General features: G+C 34.4%; 1 protein-coding gene across 3 annotated transcripts in view; it reads right to left on the minus strand.

The window, feature by feature from the left end:
* Positions 1-5,606: 5,606 nt before the first annotated feature.
* CHIC2 (cysteine rich hydrophobic domain 2) overlaps positions 5,607-24,458 on the minus strand; it is a 65,527-nt gene continuing 46,675 nt past the window's right edge. For all 3 annotated transcript variants that reach the window (XM_064584486.1, XM_054508925.2, XM_045881161.3), the window contains 3 exons: positions 10,723-10,779; positions 10,497-10,556; positions 5,607-7,031 (listed from right to left, as the gene is read on the minus strand). In XM_064584486.1, coding sequence (XP_064440556.1) covers positions 6,981-7,031; positions 10,497-10,556; positions 10,723-10,779 — 168 coding nt within the window. In that variant the 3' untranslated portion in view covers positions 5,607-6,980. The remainder of the gene's footprint in view (positions 7,032-10,496; positions 10,557-10,722; positions 10,780-24,458) is intronic.

The following is a 24,458-nucleotide window of genomic DNA, read 5'->3' on the forward strand; positions in this document are numbered from 1 at the left end:
GGTAATGGCATTTTTGCTTAGGTCTCCATTTGTGAAAAAGAAAACTGAATACACATCTGAGAACTCTCATATTTTTCTCGTCAGAATGAAAATAAGGAGTGACTGAAAGAACAGGAATTCAGAAAATAAGGAATCAATTCTTTCAAAACTACAATATTTAGATGATTCGAGGAAACAATCCACAAACACAAAATTTCCCTCTTAGTTTTTAAATGTTTCAAACAGAATTGTCCTTTTGTATTTTAACTAAAGCAATCCAGGTGACGGAGATGAAAGCATCTTTGCTGCCTAACATCAACTGAGTTACAATTTATCTTAGAATGAAGTGTGTGTGCATGTGTGTGTGTATGCACATACATGTATTTTTTCTCCCATATGTGTGGAATTATTTCTTAAAGGTTTGCACTAGAATCTGGGTCAACCAAGTAAAACAAAAAAGTAAAAGTGTGTATGACAAGTATTTATTTGAAACAATACAACAGATAAACTTTAAATACTGCTAAATATGTGTATTTATAGGAGTAGGGATTAGAATTATTTCCGCCTCCCCCTGAAAGCTTAAAAACCAATGCTAAACCTAAATAAGATAATTGAGAACCCTATTTTAAAAGCTGTATTGCCTTTTAAACAACTTAAATAAGATCTTTGGCGAAAAAAGATAATATATAAGTTGTACCTTTTCTCTATTTTTTTCTATGTGCACGTTTATGAACACATAAATACAAAAGTTTATTATGCATGGTTCCTAAACTCATATTCATAATGTCAATTATTTTATTCCCAGATATTTGTAAAGATCATATCTACAGAAGAAGTATTTGTGTGTGTATTCATTCATACGGTCATTTCAACAGACATAATTAGTTTGGCCAATTTCTTTTAAAGTGATTTGATCTCTAAGCGCCAGGCTCTCTTTTCCCACTTCACCTAAAGTGGCTTAAAATTTTATTTAATGTAGTATAGTCTTTAAAGACCAAATGCTGTAAATTAGCCCACATTTTAGTTTCAAGCACAGAATCACATATTGAAGTCACACATTACAACCAACTCACTTAACAACAAAAACTCAACTAGCCAAAGCAAGCAAGCAAAGTAAGAAAAAAAAAGTCCCCTAGCTCAAATTAGAAATCCATTTGTTTACTAGAAAAACCCTGTCAATTAGGACTTGATTTTATAAGACTAAATATACTGCAACCAACATGGGACCAAAAACCAAACCACTTTAAATATAACCCATCTACGTATTTCTTCACAATTATGAAGGCCAACAAATTTTTATCTAAACCCCCCATCTTGTTTTAACACAAACAGATGTTTGACAATGGTGCCAATTTCTTAATAATGAAAGAAAAATATGATACATACCTTTTAAGATTCAACTATATATTTTATAGAAGTTATTTTCATTTTTTAAAATGTTACTAGACTTACCTGAATGTAACTAGAATTACCTGAAAACATAATAGGGACCCTGATCGTGGGTCTGCATAACTGCTCCCCTACCATAAGTTTCTGATTATTTTATTTGAAAACTTTCCATGCTTATTAAGGATATAGGAATAAATTCCTAAAATTCTTTATTTAGTGTTTTTTAAAAAACTGTCAAACTTACATTATAAAAGATAAATAAAAGAATATTCAAGGTAGTCTCCCGTTATCTTCTCGAAGGACAACAGCAGAGGAAAACTCTATCTAGAACAATATTTTTTCTTTAAAAAAAAAAAGTTCCATTGTAATACATAAAGAATATATAAAAGGAAGCATAAAGCTCTGTGCAATTCCCCACCATTGCATAATTTTGCCCCTTGTAAACCAAAGTGTAGGGAAACAATATAGTTATTTCTCTCAGCCAACAGATTTCAGCACAATGCTTTCCAATCAGGTCCACCTTGCTTCCACTGCCAGCTTCATAATGCTTAACTCTTCTGAGAGGACAAAATGTCATTCATTAGCTCCAACAAATGTAAAAAGAAAGAGAGACTTTAAAAGAGCTTTGATAACTTCAGTTAAAACAAACTCCTGTTTATGAAGACTTCATGGCAATGCAATGAGATTATTGTAATTACCTAATTAAATAAGCTGCTACTAGAAGAGAAAGAAGGAGGTGGTCTTTTATTAGTGCAAAAGGTTTCTTGAGGGAACAGAATGTCCGTTCCTTCTTGAACATTTTAAATCCATACAGAATTTATGTCAAGAAAGAACTAGAACCAGTTATACTAAATTACGAACCAACAGGAGAGGAAATCTGCAGTTTGAGAATGTATTACGGTCCAGTAGAGTAGCCAAAACACTGATCCGTTACTTGTCTTCTCTTAAAGGCTGGCTGACTTTCTTTAAAAACAAATACATACAATTTGGCTTATCTGCCAAAATTAAGAATGCCTGGTATGGATAGTTTACTGAAATATTTCTGAGATAAAGAGCTGAGAAAGCGATACACTATCTATCCTTCATAAAGAGAAAAAAGCGGTCATCTCTCAAATTCAGAGCACCATGTTTATGAAGTAGAGGAGATGCTATTTAAAGCGGGGGGGGGGGCATGATTTTGCTTAAGTATCTGAAATGTAACTACATCTTAAAGGGTCTTATTAGAAAGAAACTTTTCTCAAGTATTGTACTTAATGTCTATGTGATTTTTAAACATGCAAATCATTACTATAAATATATACATACATAGAGAGTACTCTCTTTAATTTTAAATGCAAAATTTGAGAGTAACTCAGGTTACTGCTGACTCTGTAAGTCAAAAAAGCTACTTATTCATTTCTACTTTTATATAGGACTTAGTAAATAACAGCAAAATAAATGACTTAAAATATGAGGTAGTCACAGTATCTTCCTTTTGTGGAAAAAGATAAATGCAAAGAAGCCAAGTAATTTGATGATTTCTCAGAACATCAGAAATAACTTCAAAATCAGGATTGGCATTCTGAATTTCTATTTTCAGTATTGTCTATTAAGGCTACAAACAACCTCTGTTGTTCAATTTACCATTGTGGGAGGAAGGGGAATATTGCTCCCTAGTACACAGAATTATGACTAATAATATAAACAATATTTAGGTTTCTCTTACATTACTATCTAAACATCTTTGTAAAAGTACAGAACAAGATAATAACTCAAGTTTTATAGACAAATCACCTTCACATCTCAACTTACATAAAAGGCATGTTCCTAAAAATAACATAAAGTTGCTTATTATATCTAAAAGTGTATTTAACACAACTATTATGGGATAATTAATAGTTTGGTTTATTTGGTTTAGGATTGGCCTTGAGCCTATCCTTTCTGCCATAATAGTAGATATAAATCAGCTTTCTTCAGAAATGGTGGTTTGAGAAGCCCCACATGCAACCATCCTATTATTCTTTCCCTGCGAAGTCTGGACCAATAGGGTCTGTTGAAAAGGAAAATATCAATTGCACCACTGTTCCAATGGGAAATTTGAGTTTAGAAACTTTTAAAATGCAAGTACCACCTTAGCAGAATGGAGAGTCACCCATTAATCACTTAATGTGACTAACTCACTTTAATTGGCCTTCTAAATACCTAGCTAAGAATGCAAAAGAATTACCATTTGTACTGCGAGCTCTGGGGAAGGAAAACAAAAGGCAATGGTGAGCTATGTCTGTATCTGGATGAAGACTCTGGACATCAGGAGGGCAGCAAAAGGACCCACACTGCTTCAGCAGGATAGGAGAAGGAAAGAGGGTTCCAGGACTAGATGTTGGAATTCAGTCAAAGACAGTTTTAAACAGATTGTACTTCTGATTTAGTACTACTGACCAATATTGAACCAAACCAAATATTTACAGTGAAAATCAGGCATGCAGCTAAACGTTATAATTGTGAAGCAGAATACCATAAAAGTTAAAACAGTCTATGTACATAATGTTATGTAAGACTACTGTAGTTTGAACGCATGCAACTGTGGATCCAGCTGTACATGTTACTATTAATATCATTCTTTTATAACCCAAGATTGATATGGAATGTTGTCAAAGTTTTATATAGTTTGCCTGTGTCTACTAATATAAAGAAGCAATCAGAGGTTGTCTACAAATAACACTGAAAACACAGCCATGGAGAAAGTTGTAGTTCTTCCTGATTTAAAATGTTCAATTATAAAAGTAGTTTTTCTAATAAGGAAAGGAAATTATTGCTTACTATTAAAGGTTTGAACACTTCTTGATTTTAGGCCAAAATTACATGTTTATATTTCAAATGAATGGAACCTAGCCATTAAAGAGTCTTAATAAAGCATCTGATGACCATTTTATATAGGTAAGGTGACCCTCTTGTGAGCAGGGCCAGCATCTGCCTTAGAAGCTAAACATGTCACTTGAATTTTACTTATAGCCTTTAGGTTCTAGAGTATATATTTTAACTCAGATATATAATAGTAGTGTATTAAAATATAATAAGCTTTGGAAAAGTAAATGTTTCTACACAAGAATGATGGACTACCTGTAAAATGCCAGTAATATATAAAAGATCGTAAGTTATTCACTTAGCCTATGCAAAATCTATATGCTAGATTTTCTGCCAATGATACCTTTTCTTGGCCAGTTTTAAAAGTACCTATGGTTCATGTCTCACAAACTTTAAGTTAGAAAACAGGAACTGAAGAACAATTATCATTTTAAGTACTTCCTTTGGACTAATGTTCATACAACATAGGCATCTCTGACATTTCTAATTTCCAGCAACATGGGCACTTAGATTCATGAATCAAGAAAGAATAAGCCAGCGGGTTTACTGGGGGCTACCAATAAAAACCCAAACATGGAAATCTAACTGCTCAAGGCATAACTGGCTAATGGTAATGCCACATATTAAGCATTCACGGTTCTTTTCTATATACACATTGGAAATGTAAGAGTGCACATTTCTCAGGACCTTAAAGCAACTGCCATGCCTCTCAAAATCAGAAAAGCTTTAAAGGGATTCCTATACCTAAATACTATCAACTGTGAAAATTACCTTACGTTAAAATATTCTTATGGGAATAATTTTTAAATTAAAATTTCCAGAAAACTAATAACAGGAGAAAAAAATTATGTTGAAATAGGTACAGTTCTTCCTATAAAGCTGATCAATACGGTACTCTACAAATTTACAGAATTTTAGATATAGAACACTGTGTTGCAGAGCCTACAGAATTATATTTTTCTGCTCTTTCTGAATCCTGAGGCAGATTTTAGCCTTCTCCAGACAATAATTTTTCACACTGAAACCATATAGGAATACTAGTTTTTGTAATAGCATTACCTTTTAGTTCTACTACTTTAAGGTGGTAGGACATACCCTGGACACAAGGTCAATAAAGCGAGATGGGTCTGAATTATTTGTACTTTGAGCTCTTCATAGGAAAAGTGGTTTATAAATTCAAGTTGTTAAGTGTTTTGGGGAGCAATGGAAACAAATAATACTCAGGTGAAAAAAAAAAAAACCACCCTAGTTTTTAAGATAGTTCCTGACGTCCAATATAGGATATAAGATTTAAGATACTAGAATCCAACTATCCAATTTATATAGAATTACAGTACTTTGGAGGAGTACAGAGAAATACTTTTAAAAAATACAGGTATATAAATTAATGAAACTGGTATTTAAAAGATTTAATACAAGGAGAAAAGATACTGTATAGTGGTACCAATTCTTAATACAAATTAGTAAGCATAGTTTATATAATTTCAAAAGTTATTCACATTATTGCTAGATACCACAGTTGTATGGAACAAGTTCTTGACACACATTAAAACCTTTATAATTTCAGGTCTATAAAAACAAAAATTTACACATAGGCCATTCAGAAATTTAGAAAGTTTTAAAATGCATGGAGATATGTACAACAAAAGGAAGGAAAAAATATGTATGTTTGTATATATTTAAAAGAAACAAGCTAATCTGATTAAACTTATATGTCACATTTTCGATCAAAAAAGTATACATAACTGGACTGAAAGCGAACTAGTGGATAAAAACAGTACTAAATACGTCCTCCATTTCTTAGTAATAATCTCTTCTAAATATCAATGGGGTATTAAACACCAGCTTACTTTTAATTCTACAACTTTTGCTTTCTTTCAAAAACCTTTCAGAAACATACATCCATTCTACAATTATGTTAGACTGGGAGAAATATTTTCCTTAGAAATTTTTAAAAGGAGTATTTCCATACTTTGCTATATAAGATTTGATAAACAATAAAAAATAATGCAAGTAAGGCCATTATTATCATCTTGATCAAAAATATACACAGATTGTAATGCTACTGTATTTTGTGATCCTGAGATCTAGTAACCATTAGGTGCATGCATACCATTCATTATTTGTCTATTCTAATAAAAATAATTTAATCCTGCCTTACTACTTCTGAAGACAGAAATACTGTCAAAAATTTTTGATAGGTCTTCATAATGTTACAGATATTTCTGCTGTAAACAGAGCATTAGGAATTGTATGGGAAAGGATATGTTAGGTTCCAAAAAGCTATTAAAGAAAACTTACTATTTTAAAATAATAACTGTTTTAAATTTTAAAAGGAAGAAAAATAATACAAAGAGTGTGCTTGCTAGAATAGGTAAGTAGAGCCTTACAAAAATGTTCTTCTATATTATGGAATTAATAAATAAAGGACTGTGTGTACCTTGGTGATAAAATAAAAAAGGCTGGCCACTTTTTATGCTAATTTCAAATGTATTTTTTCGATAATACAAAAAAAGTAATCCTTGAAAATCAGAATACATAACAGAAAAGAGCACAATAACTTAAGTATTAAACATCTGTATGAAATAATTTGCAAAGTTTGACAAAAATGCACACTTAGAACATGCGGTTATTTAAAAAAAACAAAAACAGAAAAAAACACCACACGATTCTGTAGAACCAATGTTATGTCACCACCAGGAGAGCACCAAGCAAGGCACCATTGGAAAGACAACATACTTGGAAAGTCTCTATAAATAAAGTAAATGCTAATCTGGTCGAAAAATCGGTGTCTTTGGTAAAAATTCTATGAGGATGACCTGTAGAAGGAGAAAAAAAAGTTTTAAAAAGATTTAAATAAATTTTTATCTTAAACAAATTTCCATTCTATGCCATCACTTACAGCAATTTTGACAGTGCCCCTGAAGGAGAATGCATGTGGGGGTAAATGACGAAGGGAGCCAGAACCAGCATTTCTTAAGAACTCACTACATACCAAGTGTCTCATACTCTGTATATCTTTTTAATCCTAAGAGCTTCTTCATGAGGCAAGTATTATTACCCTCATTTTACAGATGAGGATACTGATGATCCAAGTAAGTATAACACCACGCACTGTGGGGTCAATATTTGAACACAGGACTACCTTAATTCCAAAGCCTTGCCCTTTCTACTGCACTATGTGGTTACAACCAACCTAATGTTTATTTCTTTGGCCTTCCTCCTTTTTATCTCACCCAATTCCATGGGTCTTTGGGTTCTAGATTTGCTCTCACTTTACCCTACCATGATATGTAATCTCTTGATAAAGGGTCCTTTATCTCTTTAATTTTTGAAAAAAGTTCTTTTCTTCTTAGGTCAGCAATATTAAAGACTAAATTTGTTCCAAAGGACCTTTTACTATGAAACTAAAGGAAAACCAATAAAAACAAAACACATTAACACAGAAAAACACAAGGTGACCAGAGCTAATATTTACTCCAAATGTGAGTTGCCTTAAACGACAATCAATTAATTCTTTCCCTTGTTCCAACTCTGTATGAAACTGATGCTAAACAAAACATTATTTGAACAGCTTCCAAGTTTGGTGAACTCCTCATTTTTCTTTCAGAAACTTGTCCTGATATAACCTCCAGGTTTGGACACTCTTCTACATTTAGCCAAATGAGCCAGAAACTTTCATTTTCACTCTTCAATTCTCCTGACTTTTGATCTGTCTCAATAAAGAAGGCTCTTCTACACACAGCTCAAAAATACTTCTCTCCTACTTTAGTTATCCTGTACTAAGCCTTCGGTGCCACCCTTTGACACTCTTCTGACCTGGCATTTGCCAACAAAATGTTCACTGGTTTCCTACAGCTTTTTATTTGAGCTAGATTCCTGTTTCTCAGTTTCCTCATATAATAAATAAAGGGATTGGACTAGATGACAAAATTCATTGCAGCTCTAAATTTTGATGATTAAACTACCTGATTTGATGTTTAAACTACTTATGAGTCAACATTCAATAAACACTTCTATATTTCAAACATGTCCTCATCAGACAGTTTCATAAATTTCAGTTCTTAGGTGTAGGCATCACATTTTACAGTGTTTACCATCTAATGCAAAATAAAGGCTACCTTTGACTATATTTGAATTATCATTAGTTTTTAAAGAATATATCCTACAACCTCATTTCACACACAGAAAGAAGCCACACATAGAAACTGGCCACTTGTCTTATTTCTTCTAAATCACACTATTCTACTGTATCTGAATAAAAGAAAAGTTGGTATCAAGTTAGTATTTTTTCTAGATTGTCCCCAATATTCAAAATATAATCAAGGAGAATCATTTTCTTTTAACTAACAAATGAAACTTCTGTAAGTTAAAGAAAAGTTGAGGTCAAAGAGAAATATGTGGTAAAAAGTGCCCCAATTCATTAGAAAAATGAAGCACTCTTCTTCTTACTATTTTGCTATCTTAACTTTTGAAAATTATTTCTTAAGGAGTTTTTGAAATTATGTTATTCTCCCAAGCAACTATCACAAATATACATACTCTGAGAAAACTTAGAAAAAAACACATTTTTGTAGCAATTTTTATATATTTTTCCTTTTAAAAAATTGTATTTTTAAGTAATCTTTATACCCAACATGGGGCTCGAACCCACAATCCTGTCACATGCTCCACGGACTGAGCCAGCCAGCCACCCCTATATTTTTCCTTTGAACAACTGTTTTGGATATCTTCTATGATGGTATACAAAATAATATGGCTTTAGGAAAAGTGTTTATCTAAAAATTCATGATAAATTACACTATTTTACAAAGTACATAGTTCAGAATGTTCTGGATGGTTAAATTATTTTATTTTTAGTTAATAAAAGAATGTCATAAAAATAAACATGAATATTTGAGTGCATTTTATGAATGAATGACGTTCTTATAGTTCTATCTGGAAATAACAGCACTGGAAATAACTTTCATGTTTTCCTTTCCCAAGTAAATTTAGAAATGTGTTAGTATTTCGGTTCATAAATATAGCAAGTATTTTTTCACAAAATCCTTTAAATCATCCCTCCCCCCAAAATATATAAACTCTTACCATCTATGATGAAAGCACTAGACTAGCATTTCTTAATAAAAAAAAGTATCAAGTATCTTTCTCATCATCATAAATTAACATGTTTGATATAATAGATAATGATAAAATCTACATTCTTTGATTCAGTGAATAGAGCTATTCTATGAAAAAAGACATTTTTAAGATGTCTTTTATGTTCAAGGCTAGAAATGGGATTTGACTGTATGATAATGAAAGAAAGGGAAAATGCTACAGAGAAAAATGATTTTATGATAATTTCCAACTATTTAAGCACTGTTTTAATCAATCTCCTGCTCACACACACTCTCACACACATGCACACACATACATATACTATCTATGATGGCTATATTGTTTCAGAGAATAGACAAAATCTGCCAGAAGTATGTCTGGTTACTTCACAAAGACTATGACTTTCATTTTCAACAATTAACTCTTCCACAGATCTTTTTCTTTTAATATAATAACCTTTCCATATTTAAAATAAAACATCCAAGCTCAGGGGAGAATAAATAAAAATTCATGATTTTCTACAGTATTCTGAACTTGAAAGGAGAAAAATTGTTCAAGTAAATCAAGGAGTCAGTAAATTAAACCCCATACTGAATAAACTCTAAAATTCATTGTATACATATGCCAATTAGATATCTTTTAAAGAATACAGGATGAGCAACCTCTCCTCTCCTGTTTTAAGATAATTTTTACAAAACAATATTCTAATAACATTTTGAAAGATTCTTTAAAGGCCACTGAGGTATGGGCAGTTAAAATATATAAAGGCTAAAGGTTTCTTAAGCTCCAACGGCTTGGCTGAAAGGTTTTCTTCCATACTTGGAAACTTGATTAGCATTATATAAAAAAGCCATATCTGACTTGCTGCGTAACCAAAGTTGTGGTTATTCTTTATACAGCATCTAAAATTTCACACTCCATCAACACATGTTCAGGCTATTTTATCTTGGCAATTAATTTATTATTTTTCAGAACACAGTGAAGCCTTGTTTTCAAGTCATTCATAACTTTATAAATCAGTCTTGCACATGAAACCATGCATCTGTGAACCGTAGAAAATCCCTGCGCTCAGGAGATTAAGCTCCTGACACCTTTGCTGATTAATAATCATGGAAAGAATAAGATCAGAAGCAAAATAAATGATCATTTAATAGAGAAACTCACAAAACAGCCCTTTAACTTACATATTCCATCATGTTATTCGTTTCACATTTCCTTTTGCTCAGTCTCCAGTGCAAGCACAGCTAGACAAGTAGGAGAGTAAAAGAAGAAAAATGAGCTCTATTTTATTGCAGCATACAGACTAACCCATTTGTCCACCTTTCATATTTTTAGTTCAACAAAAGCATCTGTTTCCATACTGTGCAATTCAGACCCCAACAGTACGAAGCTGCTCCCTGTGGTACTCACCTTGTGGTATAACCTATTGTTTTCCCATTCTAATAACTTCTCAATCGATCTTCGTGTCTGGAAGACAAATGAGAAAAAAGTTTACTCTTGACTGGTTTTAGAAAAACTTTGTTTTGCAGCTGTTTTTTGTGTGAAAAGGAGAGAGGTAGAAGACAGTGACTGAGTGAGTACATGGTGGTCTGTAATACTTTCAACATTTTAGTACTAAGTAGTACCCTGAACAGAAACAGTACTCTATTTTAATAAAGATATGGTTTTATTCTTCAGCACTGTATCTTTTTTTAACTGTTTCAAACTTATCAGCCTCTGATATGAAACTATCAAAGTCTTTTAAAAAGCTAATGTCAAAAAAATAAATAAAAATAAGAATAAATAAAAAGTTAATGTCATCTACCAAATGATATAAATTTTAATCCCCATTTCTTTCAAAAATATTTTTGCAGTACTTAGTGATAAAAGTTCCTTCATACATATTTTAAAACTAATTATTTAAATATTAGTTAACAAAATACAAATGACTTTAGGGTAAAATCAAAAAGAAAATAATTAAACATTAATAGATAAAAAAATCAATTAGCTATCAAAACAAATTCTCACATCATACTTAAAAATAACACCCAAATTTAAAAGCCTGTTTATTAATTATTCCACAGATAAGGATTTTCAGAGGCAAAATATTATATACAAACCAACAAAAATGATACTGAAATGCTTAAATCAATACTACTGTTAAAGGAATCAACTGAGAAATTTATGTTTCAGTACACTTGATTTTTGCAGTATCTTATGCAGCATAAAATGGGTCTTGCCTGGAAGTATGAATAAAGGAGAGGATAATTCATGACGCCAGGTGTTAGGATGAGACTGACACAGCTGCAGGTGCAAAAGGGACAGACAGTGTTGCCACAAGAATCAACTGCAACTTGGTGCAGCTGCAGCTTCCTTGCAGGGGAAGGAAAAAAGCATCTAGCACTATTAACGTGCACAACTAAATGAGTACTAATAATCAAATATGAAAATTTGCATGTCAAGCCAAGGATGAGGTGAAAAATTGTTAGGATCAAGCTGGTTTTGAATAGTTTAATGTTACATAACAAATGGTTAATATTTCTTTAAAGTATCTACTGTAATCTAGGTTACCATACTACCTTTTAGCATGTTGTACATACTAAAGATACACTAGTCACATAGGTGCCAATTATAATTCATAACTACCAATGAATTACCCGCTATTACCATTTTCCAAGCTTATGTCATAAAAATCAGAAAATCCCCTAACTCTGAGCAATAATATGCCAATGACTAAATTATCACATTACTTTTTTTGAACAGTTTTTTTGGGGGGGGCAAGAATTTTAAAGGAAAAAAAAGTGCCCTTGTTAACAATGATCAGCAGACCTCACTTGTTTCTTTGTAAAGATAGCCTTTTAGAGGCAGCTCTCCTTTTAAATGAAAATAGGGCAGCAGTTATGGTCACACTTTTTGTTAATTTAGTTGCCAGTCAGCCCCAAATCAAAAGAAAATAAGGCTGCAGAGTGTAATTAACATTCAGTTCAGTCGTTTTGTCCCTTGTCTAGCCCCCAAGCTTTGTTAAAATTGCCATCTGAATGCTGAAGGCTGTAGGGAAATCGATTTGATTCTAATCGCACCATGAAAAGAACATGATCTAACTGCTTTCAGCCCTCCGTAAATCTGTACTAGGTCTTTAGCACAATGCAACTTCCAATTTAAAAAGCACTGAATGTCTCGTCAATGACTTTGTGAAGAAAAAAGAACAAGGAGCAGACATAAAAATTCCAATAGTTGTTTAAGCATTAAAGTTCATTTGCATCACAGCGAACCTGAAAAGGGCTGACCTCTCAAACCGCCTCTCAGGTCTATGAAGTTGTAGCCTTGACAAGCTCACATTGACAGAGCTCATTGACTCTGAAAGGCTACTCTATCAATGGTGAAAAATGGCAATAGGTTCTACTCTGAGCAGGCATCTGCCTGCCCACCCGCTGCTAAACCAATGGCAAAACCGATTCAAAACCTGAATCTACCTTGTAATCTTCCTTTCTAGGACTTTTTAATAATAGATTAAGATTACTATACAATTTGAGGTTTTACTTTTACTGATGTTTAAAAAGGGGGGTGGAGAATGAAATAACTAGGGTGGGGAGAACAAGCTATCCAAGTCCAAGGTTTTACATCAACATATAAAAAGTAAAAGCTTAACATTACATTCAGCAAATATTCATTACTCAAAGAAAAAAGTGTAGTTACCATCATCATATTTCATCACAAATTTAAACCTATGCTATATTATAATAAGAATGGATCTCATTAGAAATGGATCCCAGGGTACATACAAAATCAATTTAGATACTTGAAAATAGTTACTTCAAGTAACTGAAGTCAACTAGCAGTTTTTGGATAAAAGGTAATTACAAAGTATAAACCTAAAATTCCAAAATATTTATGTAGGAATTCTGAATTTACTCTTCGCCTCTAATTAGGAGTTTAATGATAGGGTTTGGTATAATAATTGTATCTTACAATATTTAAGAACTCAAAACAAAACAAACCCTGATATGCAATATTCTGAATAAGCATCTAAATATAAAATATTTCTACATACTTGACAGTCTGAAGAAAAAGCTGTGAATTAGCAGCATCTAATCTTGCGATAAGACTTCTTTCCTGCTTGACAGGTGAAAAAAAAGCACTTGCACGTGCAGCTTAATTAATCATTGCACTTGACATCTCAATGATTTACAGTGAGGAGCAGGTGAGAACATACAAAACCAGAAAGGAACCCTTGATCTAAGTGGAACATTTCTAGGACACTAAGGTGACAAGTATATAGATTCTAGCAGTCATTTAAAAAAGGAAAGAGAAAAGAAAAAGAAAGAAAGAAAGAAAGAAAGAAAGAAAGAAAGAAAGAAAGAAAGAAAGAAAGAAAGAAAGAAACTGCCACAAATTATTTGTTAGTAACAACAAAAGCTCAAATTAAATGGAAAAAAAAAAAAGCTTTAACTACCAAGAACGTTTAATACTCTGCAATTATTTTAGCTAAAAAAAATCAAAATATATTTTCAAGCTTAAATACAATACCAATTTAGCAAATACTGAAAAAATATATGACACCTCAGCATTTATAAAAGCTATTTAAAAGCCTTTCAACATGAAAAGAAAGCACCTTATAACTGCAGTCATCTAGAAATAAAAGTTAAGAGTTTATGTCCACAGGGTTGTTAGATAGCTATTTCTAAAGAAACACAAGATTCAACACTGCCAAACTCTATTAATTACTACTAGACAAGAAAACCTAACCATATAAAAATCTGTTCTTGATTTTTAAAAGTTTGTATCAATCATCAAATTCAATATAAATTAAAGCAAACTAAGATGCATCAGAAAAAAATTAGTACGTACAGGGCCTGTCAACACAAAATACCAAAAAATCATCTTTCAGTATTCTAGGCCAGTGGATTTCTAAAAATAAGTCATCTTAATTTTCTGAAAAGAATTTGGTGCTTGTGAAAAGCACCAGATTGATAGTCATGGGAACTAAAAATCTTCTATTTAACTGAAAAGAACAGGGGAAAGGGCAGTACAGGCTTCAATGTTAGCTTCCCTACAGTGGGCCTTAATCCTTTTCAGTGTTCACACCCTGGGGGTGAGAGGACAGGTTAGTGGTTCTTTACCAATGAATCCTCAGTCCTGTAGCATAAGATGATCAACAAGAAATCTAAGTTTATCATGGATTCTTAATTAAAAGGACCCAGACCACCAACTCACACCATGCAAGCAAAACAAGTTTTTAAGAGAATAATATGCCATTAACCTGGTCTGGAAGGGGACAGCCCCAAGAATCTGGACTCCCACCTATCTTCCTTATCACAGAGCTCACTTTAACTTTTTTTCACACATTTCTTAATTTCAACACCTTGCTAATTATATTTTTCTCACAGGTGAAGTAACTATAATATAGCCATTTGGCAATGTTACAGTAAAAAATAACAGATTCAAAACCATTTCAATTTCTAAATAAACAGACCTTTAAGTAACAAGTAGTAGTAATAGAAGGATAGAAATTTTGGCTTCTATTTCTATTGCCTTTGATTCCTTTTAATTTTTTGATAGAATTGTGGAAATAAATGAAAACATGAAAACCTTAATAGATGTAAAATGGCCTGGATAATTCACAAAATGGCTAATTAAATAATGATTAATAAAAAATTTACATTAGGTATGACATGTTCTTACCAACTTCCAAAGAGGCATCTAAAGTAAGCTTACAATAGTAAAGTACCTATAAAGCACCTAGAAATACTTAAGTTAGCACAACTGAAAATTAGGGTTTCTTGAAAATTCAAATTTGGCTTATTATGAAGCATTTTTGCCATTTTTTTCTAAATATCATTACTTTCTAAGGAATAAATTAGTATCCCCTATAAGCAAATTACATGCCATTAGACATAAATAAGTCATTCAGGGCAGCAAGGAATCATTTAGAAAACGTTGAGTGTATTATTCCCCTACTTTGTTAACACTATTATTTAATTGTATACTCATTACCAGTGATTTGTTCATCACAATAAATTGTTTGAAAAGTGGTTTTTCAAAAAGTGGCTTTCTAGAAGTTGCTAATAAAATCAATGGAAATCTCATGAATTTTAAAGTACTTCAAAGCCAAAGGAAAAAATGTTAAATGTGGAAGCTGTAACAAAATTTCTCTGAATTTTTCCCAAGGAAACAGCATTCTTATCAGTCTTGAAAACATAAAGATGCTAAAATATGTTAGCAAGATATATAAATAGAATATCTCACTAATACTAATAACTATAAAAGTTCAGCTATTTCAACTTAAAAATTTAACTCAATAAACTCAAACTTTATTTGAATGAGATTTATTCATATCACAATGCCAAAGAGCAATTTCAAATGCTCAATTTCTTTTTTAAAACAAGTTTTAATTTTAAACTTCTAAATTTATAATGCATTAAGCTTTAACTAGAACAACGCTTTAAATACATGCATAATCTCATTTTTTAAAGTATTTTAAGTATTTTCAAGTAAGAACTATATTTTCTTTTGACATCCATACAAATTCAAATTGCTAAAATAAGTGACTCAACAATGTTTCTAGTTATAAGTCATCAGAAGGAAACCACATAAAATTTTAAATGAATTAACAAGAGAAAATTACATAATTTACCTGTTTCTTTTGGATTAGTATGTCTTATATTGCAGTGATGTGCAGAAAATTAAATGGCGTACCTCAGTATTGTGACACATGAAAAATCTGGATTGAACAAAAAGACAAACTAGACTATGATCAGATTCCTCAAAAGGATGTTTAAAGAGGGGCGCCTGGGTGGCTCAGTCGTTAAGCGTCTGCCTTCGGCTCAGGTCATGATCCCAGGGTCCTGGGATGGAGCTCCATATCAGGCTCCCTGCTCCGAGAGAAGCCTGCTTCTCCCTCTCCCACTCCCCATTTGTGTTCCCTCTCTCACTGTGTCTCTGTCAAATAAATAAATAAAATCTTAAAAAAAAAAAGGATGTTTAAACAAATTCCCTTCCTATACTTAAAGGCTCCTTTTAAAAACTTCGTATAAACATTAACTTTTAAATAACCTAGATAAACTAAAACATCCACCAAAGTATCATTAGAACAACACTTTTAGTACTGTTTGTCCAAAGTAATATTTTGAGATGAAGATAAGCTAAGCAACTGCAGGTATTTTGTGTATCAAAACTATAATTAAACACAGTATGCGTAAATACAATTTCATCAAGAGTTTATGACTTAGACTAGTGATTCTTAACTTTTTTAGGTTACTCTATTTGGTGAATGATGAAAAAGGTACATATACATAAATATATAAAATGTTGCACATGATTTTAAGGGAGTTATCCACTAACCTCTGATAACATTTCAGTAAATACCGATAACATGTCAAAAAACAAAAACTGCATTCATTGTGAGTCCACTATACTCAAATAAATGTTTTTTAAAGCTAAAACTGAGTTTTAACTGACATCAGAAGATCAGAAAAACTGTTCATAAGGCAAGTGAATTTCATTAAGCTAGTATAATCAAAAGTATTACTATCAGGGATTTTGACAAATGAATTTCACTAAGCTAGTATAATCAAAGTATTAGTATCAGGGATTTTTAAAAACTATGCAATTACACAAGAATGAAACACTGGTTAGGACCAACAGGTAAAGGGAAAAGTCACTTACTAAGTGATCATAATGGACAGCTAGAGAAACAAAAAGGGATAAGGAATACTATCTATTGATCTTCACACCCAATGCTAGGTGTCTTCCCTTTGTTACCTTATTTAATATTCACAAAGCATCTATAAGGCATCTTGATTTACTTTAATTGTACATATGAAAACTACAGCTTAAATGGGTTAAGAAACTTAAAGCTGCACTAGAAACAGGTAGAGCTAGGATGTGAAACCAGGATTGTATGGCCTTCAGTATGATGCTCTTTCCATTATACACCAGAGCTGTAAGTTTGTAAAGAATCTGTAACTTGTCAAATAACACATCTATGACATGCAAAAAGTATCGAAGCTACTAACGAGGCTATTGGCCTTGACCATCCAACTTACTCTAAAACTAAATTTAATAATTAAATAAATAATAAATTTAATAATAATCTAATATTCTGTGATTCTAAGGTCTGAAAAACACCCATTCTACTCTATTCCTCAGTCTCAATGAGATTCACCCACAATGTATTTTATTTTTTATACCTTGCCTCATGCAATAAAACATGACTTGAGGTGTATTTCTATTTTATACATTAAGTACACAGACTTACAGAATTTAAATGGTTTGTCCAAGGTCATGTATACCATTCAGGGAAATGACAGGATTCAAGCTCAGATCTCCAAACTTTAAAGCCAATGTTCTTCTTTTTTTTTTTTAAGATAATATTTATTTATTTGTTTGTCAGAGAGAGAGCACAAGCAGGGGCAGGAGCAGGCAGAGGGAGAAGCAGGCTCCCCACTGGGCAAGGAGCCTGATGCGGGACTCAATTCCAGGTCCCAGGGGTTCATGACCTGACAGAAGGCAGATGCTTAACCAACCGAGCCACCCAGGCATCCCTAAAGCCAATGTTCTTTCCACTTTGGATAACTATTTCTACTTGCATCTGAATTTGAAAAAGTTTCAAATAAAATGTAAAAACAAGATAAAAACGGGGCCCCTGGGTGGCTCAGTTGGTTAAGCGACTGCCTTCGGCTCAGGTCATGATCCTGGAGTCCCTGGCTCGAGTCCCGCATCGGGCTCCCTGCTCAGCAGGGAGTCTGCTTCTCCCTCTGGCCCTTCCCCCTCTCATGTGCTCTCTCTCATTCTCTCTCTCTCAAATAAATAAATAAAATCTTAAAAAAAAAAAAAACAAGATAAAAACAATCATCTAATTCTTTTCCTTCAATCATGCAAAGAACAGCATCATTCTTTACATCAAGTAAAAGTAGCTGCAGACTTACACTTCTGAGTAGGATGTAGTAGCTGGTGTCAAGCCAACACTCCACTACCAACAGAAATAGATAAATTGAAGAAGAAAAAAACATTATTTTTAAAACATTAGAAAGTTCTGAAAACAACACAGAATAGATGAAATAAAATCCAGGGAAGAGAAAAAGCCCTTCCTAAATCATTTGATGATTACTGGCCATTTTCTCTGGTTGATTCTAGGGGTGGGCTGAGGATCAGACTTGGCAACAACCAGCGGGACTCAACAGGGGAAAAGGGAAATCAACAAAGCTTTTGCAGGTTGTGCATGCGACTCAATGGATTGGAAATTAGATGTGCCCTAAAATGCAAAGCCTGTTCTCCCTAGAGACATTATTGAGTTCTGAGGCAGCATGGCCTAAGGGTCGGGACCAAGCCAGAAAGGCAGAGAAAAATTACTCACAGTCTCCCAGGGTATAGGAGAAAAAAATCTGCTGGAGGGAGAAGGATCTGCAGCAATCGAACACTTGATTGGTCTCTCCCTCAAGACACTGGAACCTGCAGGAGATGGAAGGCTAAAAAGCCAAACTCAAAATATCCTAAGGGTACAACTTTTAGGAGAAAAAGACCTGCCAAACCTCAATCAAACGTCTAAGAAGGGCCATACCCAAGAAAAAGGGAAAAATCCAAAGGTGAACTGAATCTTACTAAACTTGCAACCCACGCCAACGCAGCTCAATCTCTGATTAGACCAAACTGATCAGTATTGTCCTCACCCTATCTGCCTAATAGAGAAAAGGTGAGACCCTTGATTGTGGAAGATTTCATCTGGAGCTTCTCATTTTGTGTATAATATCTAGCATAAAATAAAAAACTATAAAAGGCGGGAAAATGTGACAAATAACCAAAAAGAAAAAAACCCACAGTTTAAACAAACCCGTGAATAATCCAAGTATTGGTGTTAGCTGAGAGGACTTTAACTATGGTTAATATGTTCAATGAAATAAAAGTCAAAGATGGACAAATATGCATGAAAAGAAGAAGATTTCAAAGAGAACTGGAACTCTCTAAAAACATCAAATGGACATTCTAAAATTAAAAAATACAGTGTCTGAAATTAAGAACTCACTGGAAGGTTAAAAGCAGACTGGACACTGAAGATAGGCAAAGCAAATTTTTCTACAAACCACATCAATACTATGTCCTAAATATTCAAAGAGAACTGAATGTCAGCCAGCTCTTGGCAAAAAGACATTTTCTAAGTTGTCTAACACATCTTTCTTTCAAGTCCCAGTGCCACCACCTCTGCATGTTTAAGGCTTAAAATTTACACTTTTTTGACTATCGTCTTTTATGATGAGAATTTAGTAACATGTTTTTATTCCAATTAAAAACTAATTACCAGCACTGTTCACACTAATGGCCGTAGTTTGTTTAGTTTATGTAAATATCAGTTTTCTAAGTTTCAAGCCTCAAGTACTCTTTAAAATGTAATAACAAGTATATTCCTCATAATGTGAAATCTTTTACATCCTTTTCCAAAGCTATTCACATAACATTTCAAAGATGTTACACCTATTTCTTTATCTTGCACTTTACAATATAGGAGATGCTGGGGAAGGGGCAGTAACCCACAGACCCAACACCCAGGGTTGGACATAGAAAACTCAACTCTTGAGAGTCCCTGTCCTACCTACACTGCATTAACTCATTACATCGAATTCTCAGTCTCTCTAAGAGTAAATATACAAGTCTCAAGGAAGGATGTAGTATTAGGGGGAAAAAAACTTTAGGGGGAAGGAGCAAGATAGCAGAGGAGTAGGAGACCTGGATTTCGTCTGGTCCCAGGAATTCAGCTGGATAGCGATCAAACCATTCTGAACACCTACGAACTCAACCCAGTCGGAGATCGAAGAAAAGAATAGCAGCAACTCTCTGAACAGAAAAGCGACCACTTTCTGGAAGGTAGGATGTGCAGAGAAGTGAATCCAAAGCGATGTTCGGGAGGACAGATGGCGGGGGAGGGGGCCTTCGTCAGCCGCTTCTGGCAAGTGATAGAGCAGGGGAGCACAAAATTGGAACTTTTAGAAGTGGGCTCCGCTGAGGGACGTCGCTCCAGTGGCTAAGCGGGGGGTGGAACCCTCCGGGACAGTGTGGTCTCAGGACCCTTGGGGTCACAGAAAGACCGGGGGTGCCTGAGCGCGGCAGAGCTCCCAGGTATCAGAGCAGGGAAGCCGGCTGCAGAGACGGAACCAAGGAGTGGGATCTCAGCTCGGGGTTGCCATAAACCGTGATCCGTGGTTCAGTCAGGCCACTGCTCCTCCAGCAGGGACAAGCGACAGATCCGGGGAGACTCCCCTTCCTCCCCGGGGAGAAGTGGCATGGGAGCACACCGCAGGGATCTGCTGGGCTTGGAGACTCCACACCGAGTCGGGTCCCAGAGATAGAAATGCTCGATCACAGGCCGGGTGAGCACGGAGGGCGGCCGGAGATCGGGGAGACCGGAGTGACTGACTGCTTTTCTCTGGGGGCTCACTGAGGAGTGGGGCCCCGAGTTCTCGGCTCCTCTGGGGCAGAGACTGGGAGGCTGCCATTTTCACTCTCGTCCTCCAAAGCCGAAGGGAAAGCCTGCAGGGAACAAAAGCTCCCAAGAGCAAACCCGAGCAGATGACATAGCCCGGACCCAGCAAGGGAAGGGCAATTCCGCTCCCGCAAAGATATTTGGGATCCATGGCAACAGGACCCTCCCCCAGAAGATCAGCAAGAACCACCAGCCAAAACCAAGTTTACCAGTCAGTGAGAACGACAGAACTCCAGCACTAGGGGAATACAGCACATAGAATCCATGGCTTTTTTCCCATGATTCTTTAGTCTTTCAAAGGTAATTTTTTTTTAACTTTTTTTTTTTAATTTTTCTTTTTCCCTTTTTCAACCAACATCTTATCAATCCCTTTTTTAAAAAACATTTTTATTTTTCATTTTTAGAGTCATATTCTATCCCTTCATTGTAGTTAACCTTATTTTTGGTATATATATAAGTTGTTCTCTCTTTAAAATTTTGGGATACAGTTTCTTCTAACAGACCAAAATATAACCTAAATCTCTAGTGTATGGCTTTGTTCTAGTCTCCTGCCTGATCACATTCTCTCCCTTTTTTTTTTTTAATTTCTCTTTTCTTTTTTCAACCAACTTATCAATTCCTTTTGTAAAATCTTTTATAATTTTCATCTTTACAGTCATATTCCATCCCTTCATAGTACTTACCCTTATTTTTGTACATATGTAAGATTTTCTTTAAAATTTTGGGAGGCAGTTTCTTCTAACAGGCCAAAATACACCCAAAATCTAGTGTGTGGCACTGATCTATTCACCAGCCTGATCATATCTGATCATACTCTTTTTTTTTTTTTCTTTTTTCTTTCTTTCCCTTTCTTTTCCCCTGGTTTCAGGTCTCTTCTGATTTCTTTAGTGTATATTTTTCTGGGGTCATTGTTACCCTGTTAGCATTTTGTTCTCTCATTCATCTATTCTCCTCTGGACAAAATGACAAGACAGAAAAACTCACCTCAAAAAAAAAGAGTAAGAGGCAGTACCGACTTCCAGGGACCTAATCAATATGGACATTATTAAGATGCTGGAACTAGAGCTCAGAATGACGATTATAAAGATACTAGCTGGGCTTGAAAAAAGCATGGAAGATACTAGAGAAACCCTTTCTGGAGAAATAAAAGAACTAAAATCTAACCAAGTCGAGATCAAAAAGGCTATTAATGAGGTGCAATAAAAAACGGAGGCTCTAACTGCTAGGATAAATGAGGCAGAAGAGAGAATTAGTGATATAGAACACCAAATGATGGAAAATAAAGAAGCTGAGAAAAAGAGAGATAAATAACTTACTGGATCATGAGGGCAGAATTCGAGAGATAAGTGATACCGTAAGACGAAACAGTATTAGAATAATTGGGATCCCAGAAGAAGAAGAAAGAAAGAGAGGGGCAGAAGGTATATTGGAGCAAATTACAGCAGAGAACTTCCCTAATTTGGGGAAGGAAACAGGCATCAAAATCCAGGAGGCACAGAGAACCCCCCTCAAAATCAATAAAAATAGGTCAACATCCCGACATCCAATAGTAAAACTTACTAGTCTCAAAGACAAAGAGAAAACCCTGAAAGCAGCTTGGGACAAGAGATCTGTAACCTACAATGGTAGAAACATTAGATTGGCAACAGACCTATCCACAGAGACCTGGCAGGCCAGAAAGGACTGGCAGGATATATTCAGAGCACTAAACGAGAAAAATATGCAGCCGAGAATACTATATCCATCCAGGCTGTCATTGAAAATAGAAGGAGAGATAAAAAGCTTCCAGGACAAACAAAAACTAAAAGAATTTGCAAACACGAAACCAGCCCTACAAGAAATACTGAAAGGGGTCCTCTAAGCAAAGAGAGAGCCTAAAAGTAACATAGACCAGAAAGGAACACAGACAATATACAGTAACAGTCACCTTACAGGCAATACAATGGCACTAAATTCATATCTTTCAATAGTGACCCTGAATGTGAATGGGCTAAATGCCCCAATCAAAAGACACAAGCTATCAGATTGGATAAAAAAAACAAGACCCATTGATATGCTGTCTGCAAGAGACTCATTTTAGACCCAAAGACACCCCCAGATTCAAAGTGAGGGGGTGGAAAAACAATTTACCATGCTAATGGACATCAAAAGAAAGCTGGGGTGGTAATCCTTCTATCAGACAAATTAGAGTTTAAACCAAAGACTGTAATAAGAGATGAGGAAGGGCACTATATCATACTTAAAGGGTCTATCCAATAAGAAGATCTAACAATTTTAAATATCTATGCCCCTAACATGGGAGCAGCCAATTATATAAGCCAATTACTAACAAAAGCAAAGAAACACATCGACAACAATACAATAATAGCAGGGGACTTTAACACTCCCCTCACTGAAATGCACAGATCATCTAAGCAAAAGATCAGCAAGGAAATAAAGACTTTAAATGACACACAGTACCAAATGGACTTCACAGATACATTCAGAACATTCGATCCCAAAGCAATAGAATACACATTCTTCTCTAGTGCCCATGGAACATTCTCCAGAATAGATCACATCCTAGGTCACAAATCAGGTCTCAACCGGTACCAAAAGATTGGGATCATTCCCTGCCTATTTTCAGACCACAATGCTTTGAAACTAGAACTCAGTCATAAGAGGAAAATTGGAAAGAACTCAAATACATGGAGGCTAAAGAGCATCATACTAAAGAATGAATGGGTCAACCAGGAAATTAAAGAAGAATTTAAAAAATTCATGGAAACAAATGAAAATGAAAACACAACTGTTTAAAATCTTTGGGATGCAGTAAAAGCGGTCCTAAGAGGAAAGTATACAGCAATACAAGCCTTCCTCAAGAAACAAGAAATCTTGGTCTCAAATACACAACCTAACCCTATACCTAAAGGAGCTGGAGAAAGAACAGCAAATAAAGCCTAAACCCAGCAGGAGAAGAGAAATAGTAAAGATCAGAGCAGAAATCAATGAAATAGAAACCAAAAGAACAGTAGAACAGATCAACGAAACTAGGAGCTGTTCTTTGAAAGAATTAACAAGATTGATAAACCCCTGGCCAGACTTATCAAAAAGAAAAATGACCCAAATAAATAAAATCATGAATGAAAGAGGAGAGATCACAACCAACACCAAAGAAATACAAGCAATTATAAGAACATATTATGAGCAACTCTATGCCAGCAAATTAGATAACCTGGAAGAAATGGAGGCATTCCTAGAGATGTATCAACTACCAAAACTGAGCCAGGAAGAAACAGAAAACGTGAACAGACCTATAACCACTAAGGGAATTGAAGCAGTCATCAAAAATCTCCCAAAAAACAAGAGCCCAGGGCCAGATGGTTTCCCAGGGGAATTCTACCAAACATTTCAAGAAGAATGAATACCTATTCTTCTGAAACTGTTCCAAAAAACAGAAATGGAAGGAAAACTTCCAAACTCATTTTATGAGGCCAGCATTACCTTGATCCGAAAACCAGACAAAGACCCCATCAAAAAGGAGAATTACAGACCAATATCCCTGATAAACATGGATGCAAAAATTCTCACCAAAATACTAGCCAATAGTATCCAACAGTACATTAAAAGGATTATTCACCACAACCAAGTGGGATTTATTCCTGGGCTGCAAGGTTGGTTCAACATCTGCAAATCAATCAATGTGATACAATAC

The sequence above is a fragment of the Mirounga angustirostris genome, unplaced genomic scaffold (assembly GCF_029215605.1).
Source record: "Mirounga angustirostris isolate CCGP_5_RB_7025 unplaced genomic scaffold, mMirAng1.0.hap1 SCAF_2, whole genome shotgun sequence".
Classification (NCBI taxonomy): domain Eukaryota; kingdom Metazoa; phylum Chordata; class Mammalia; order Carnivora; family Phocidae; genus Mirounga; species Mirounga angustirostris.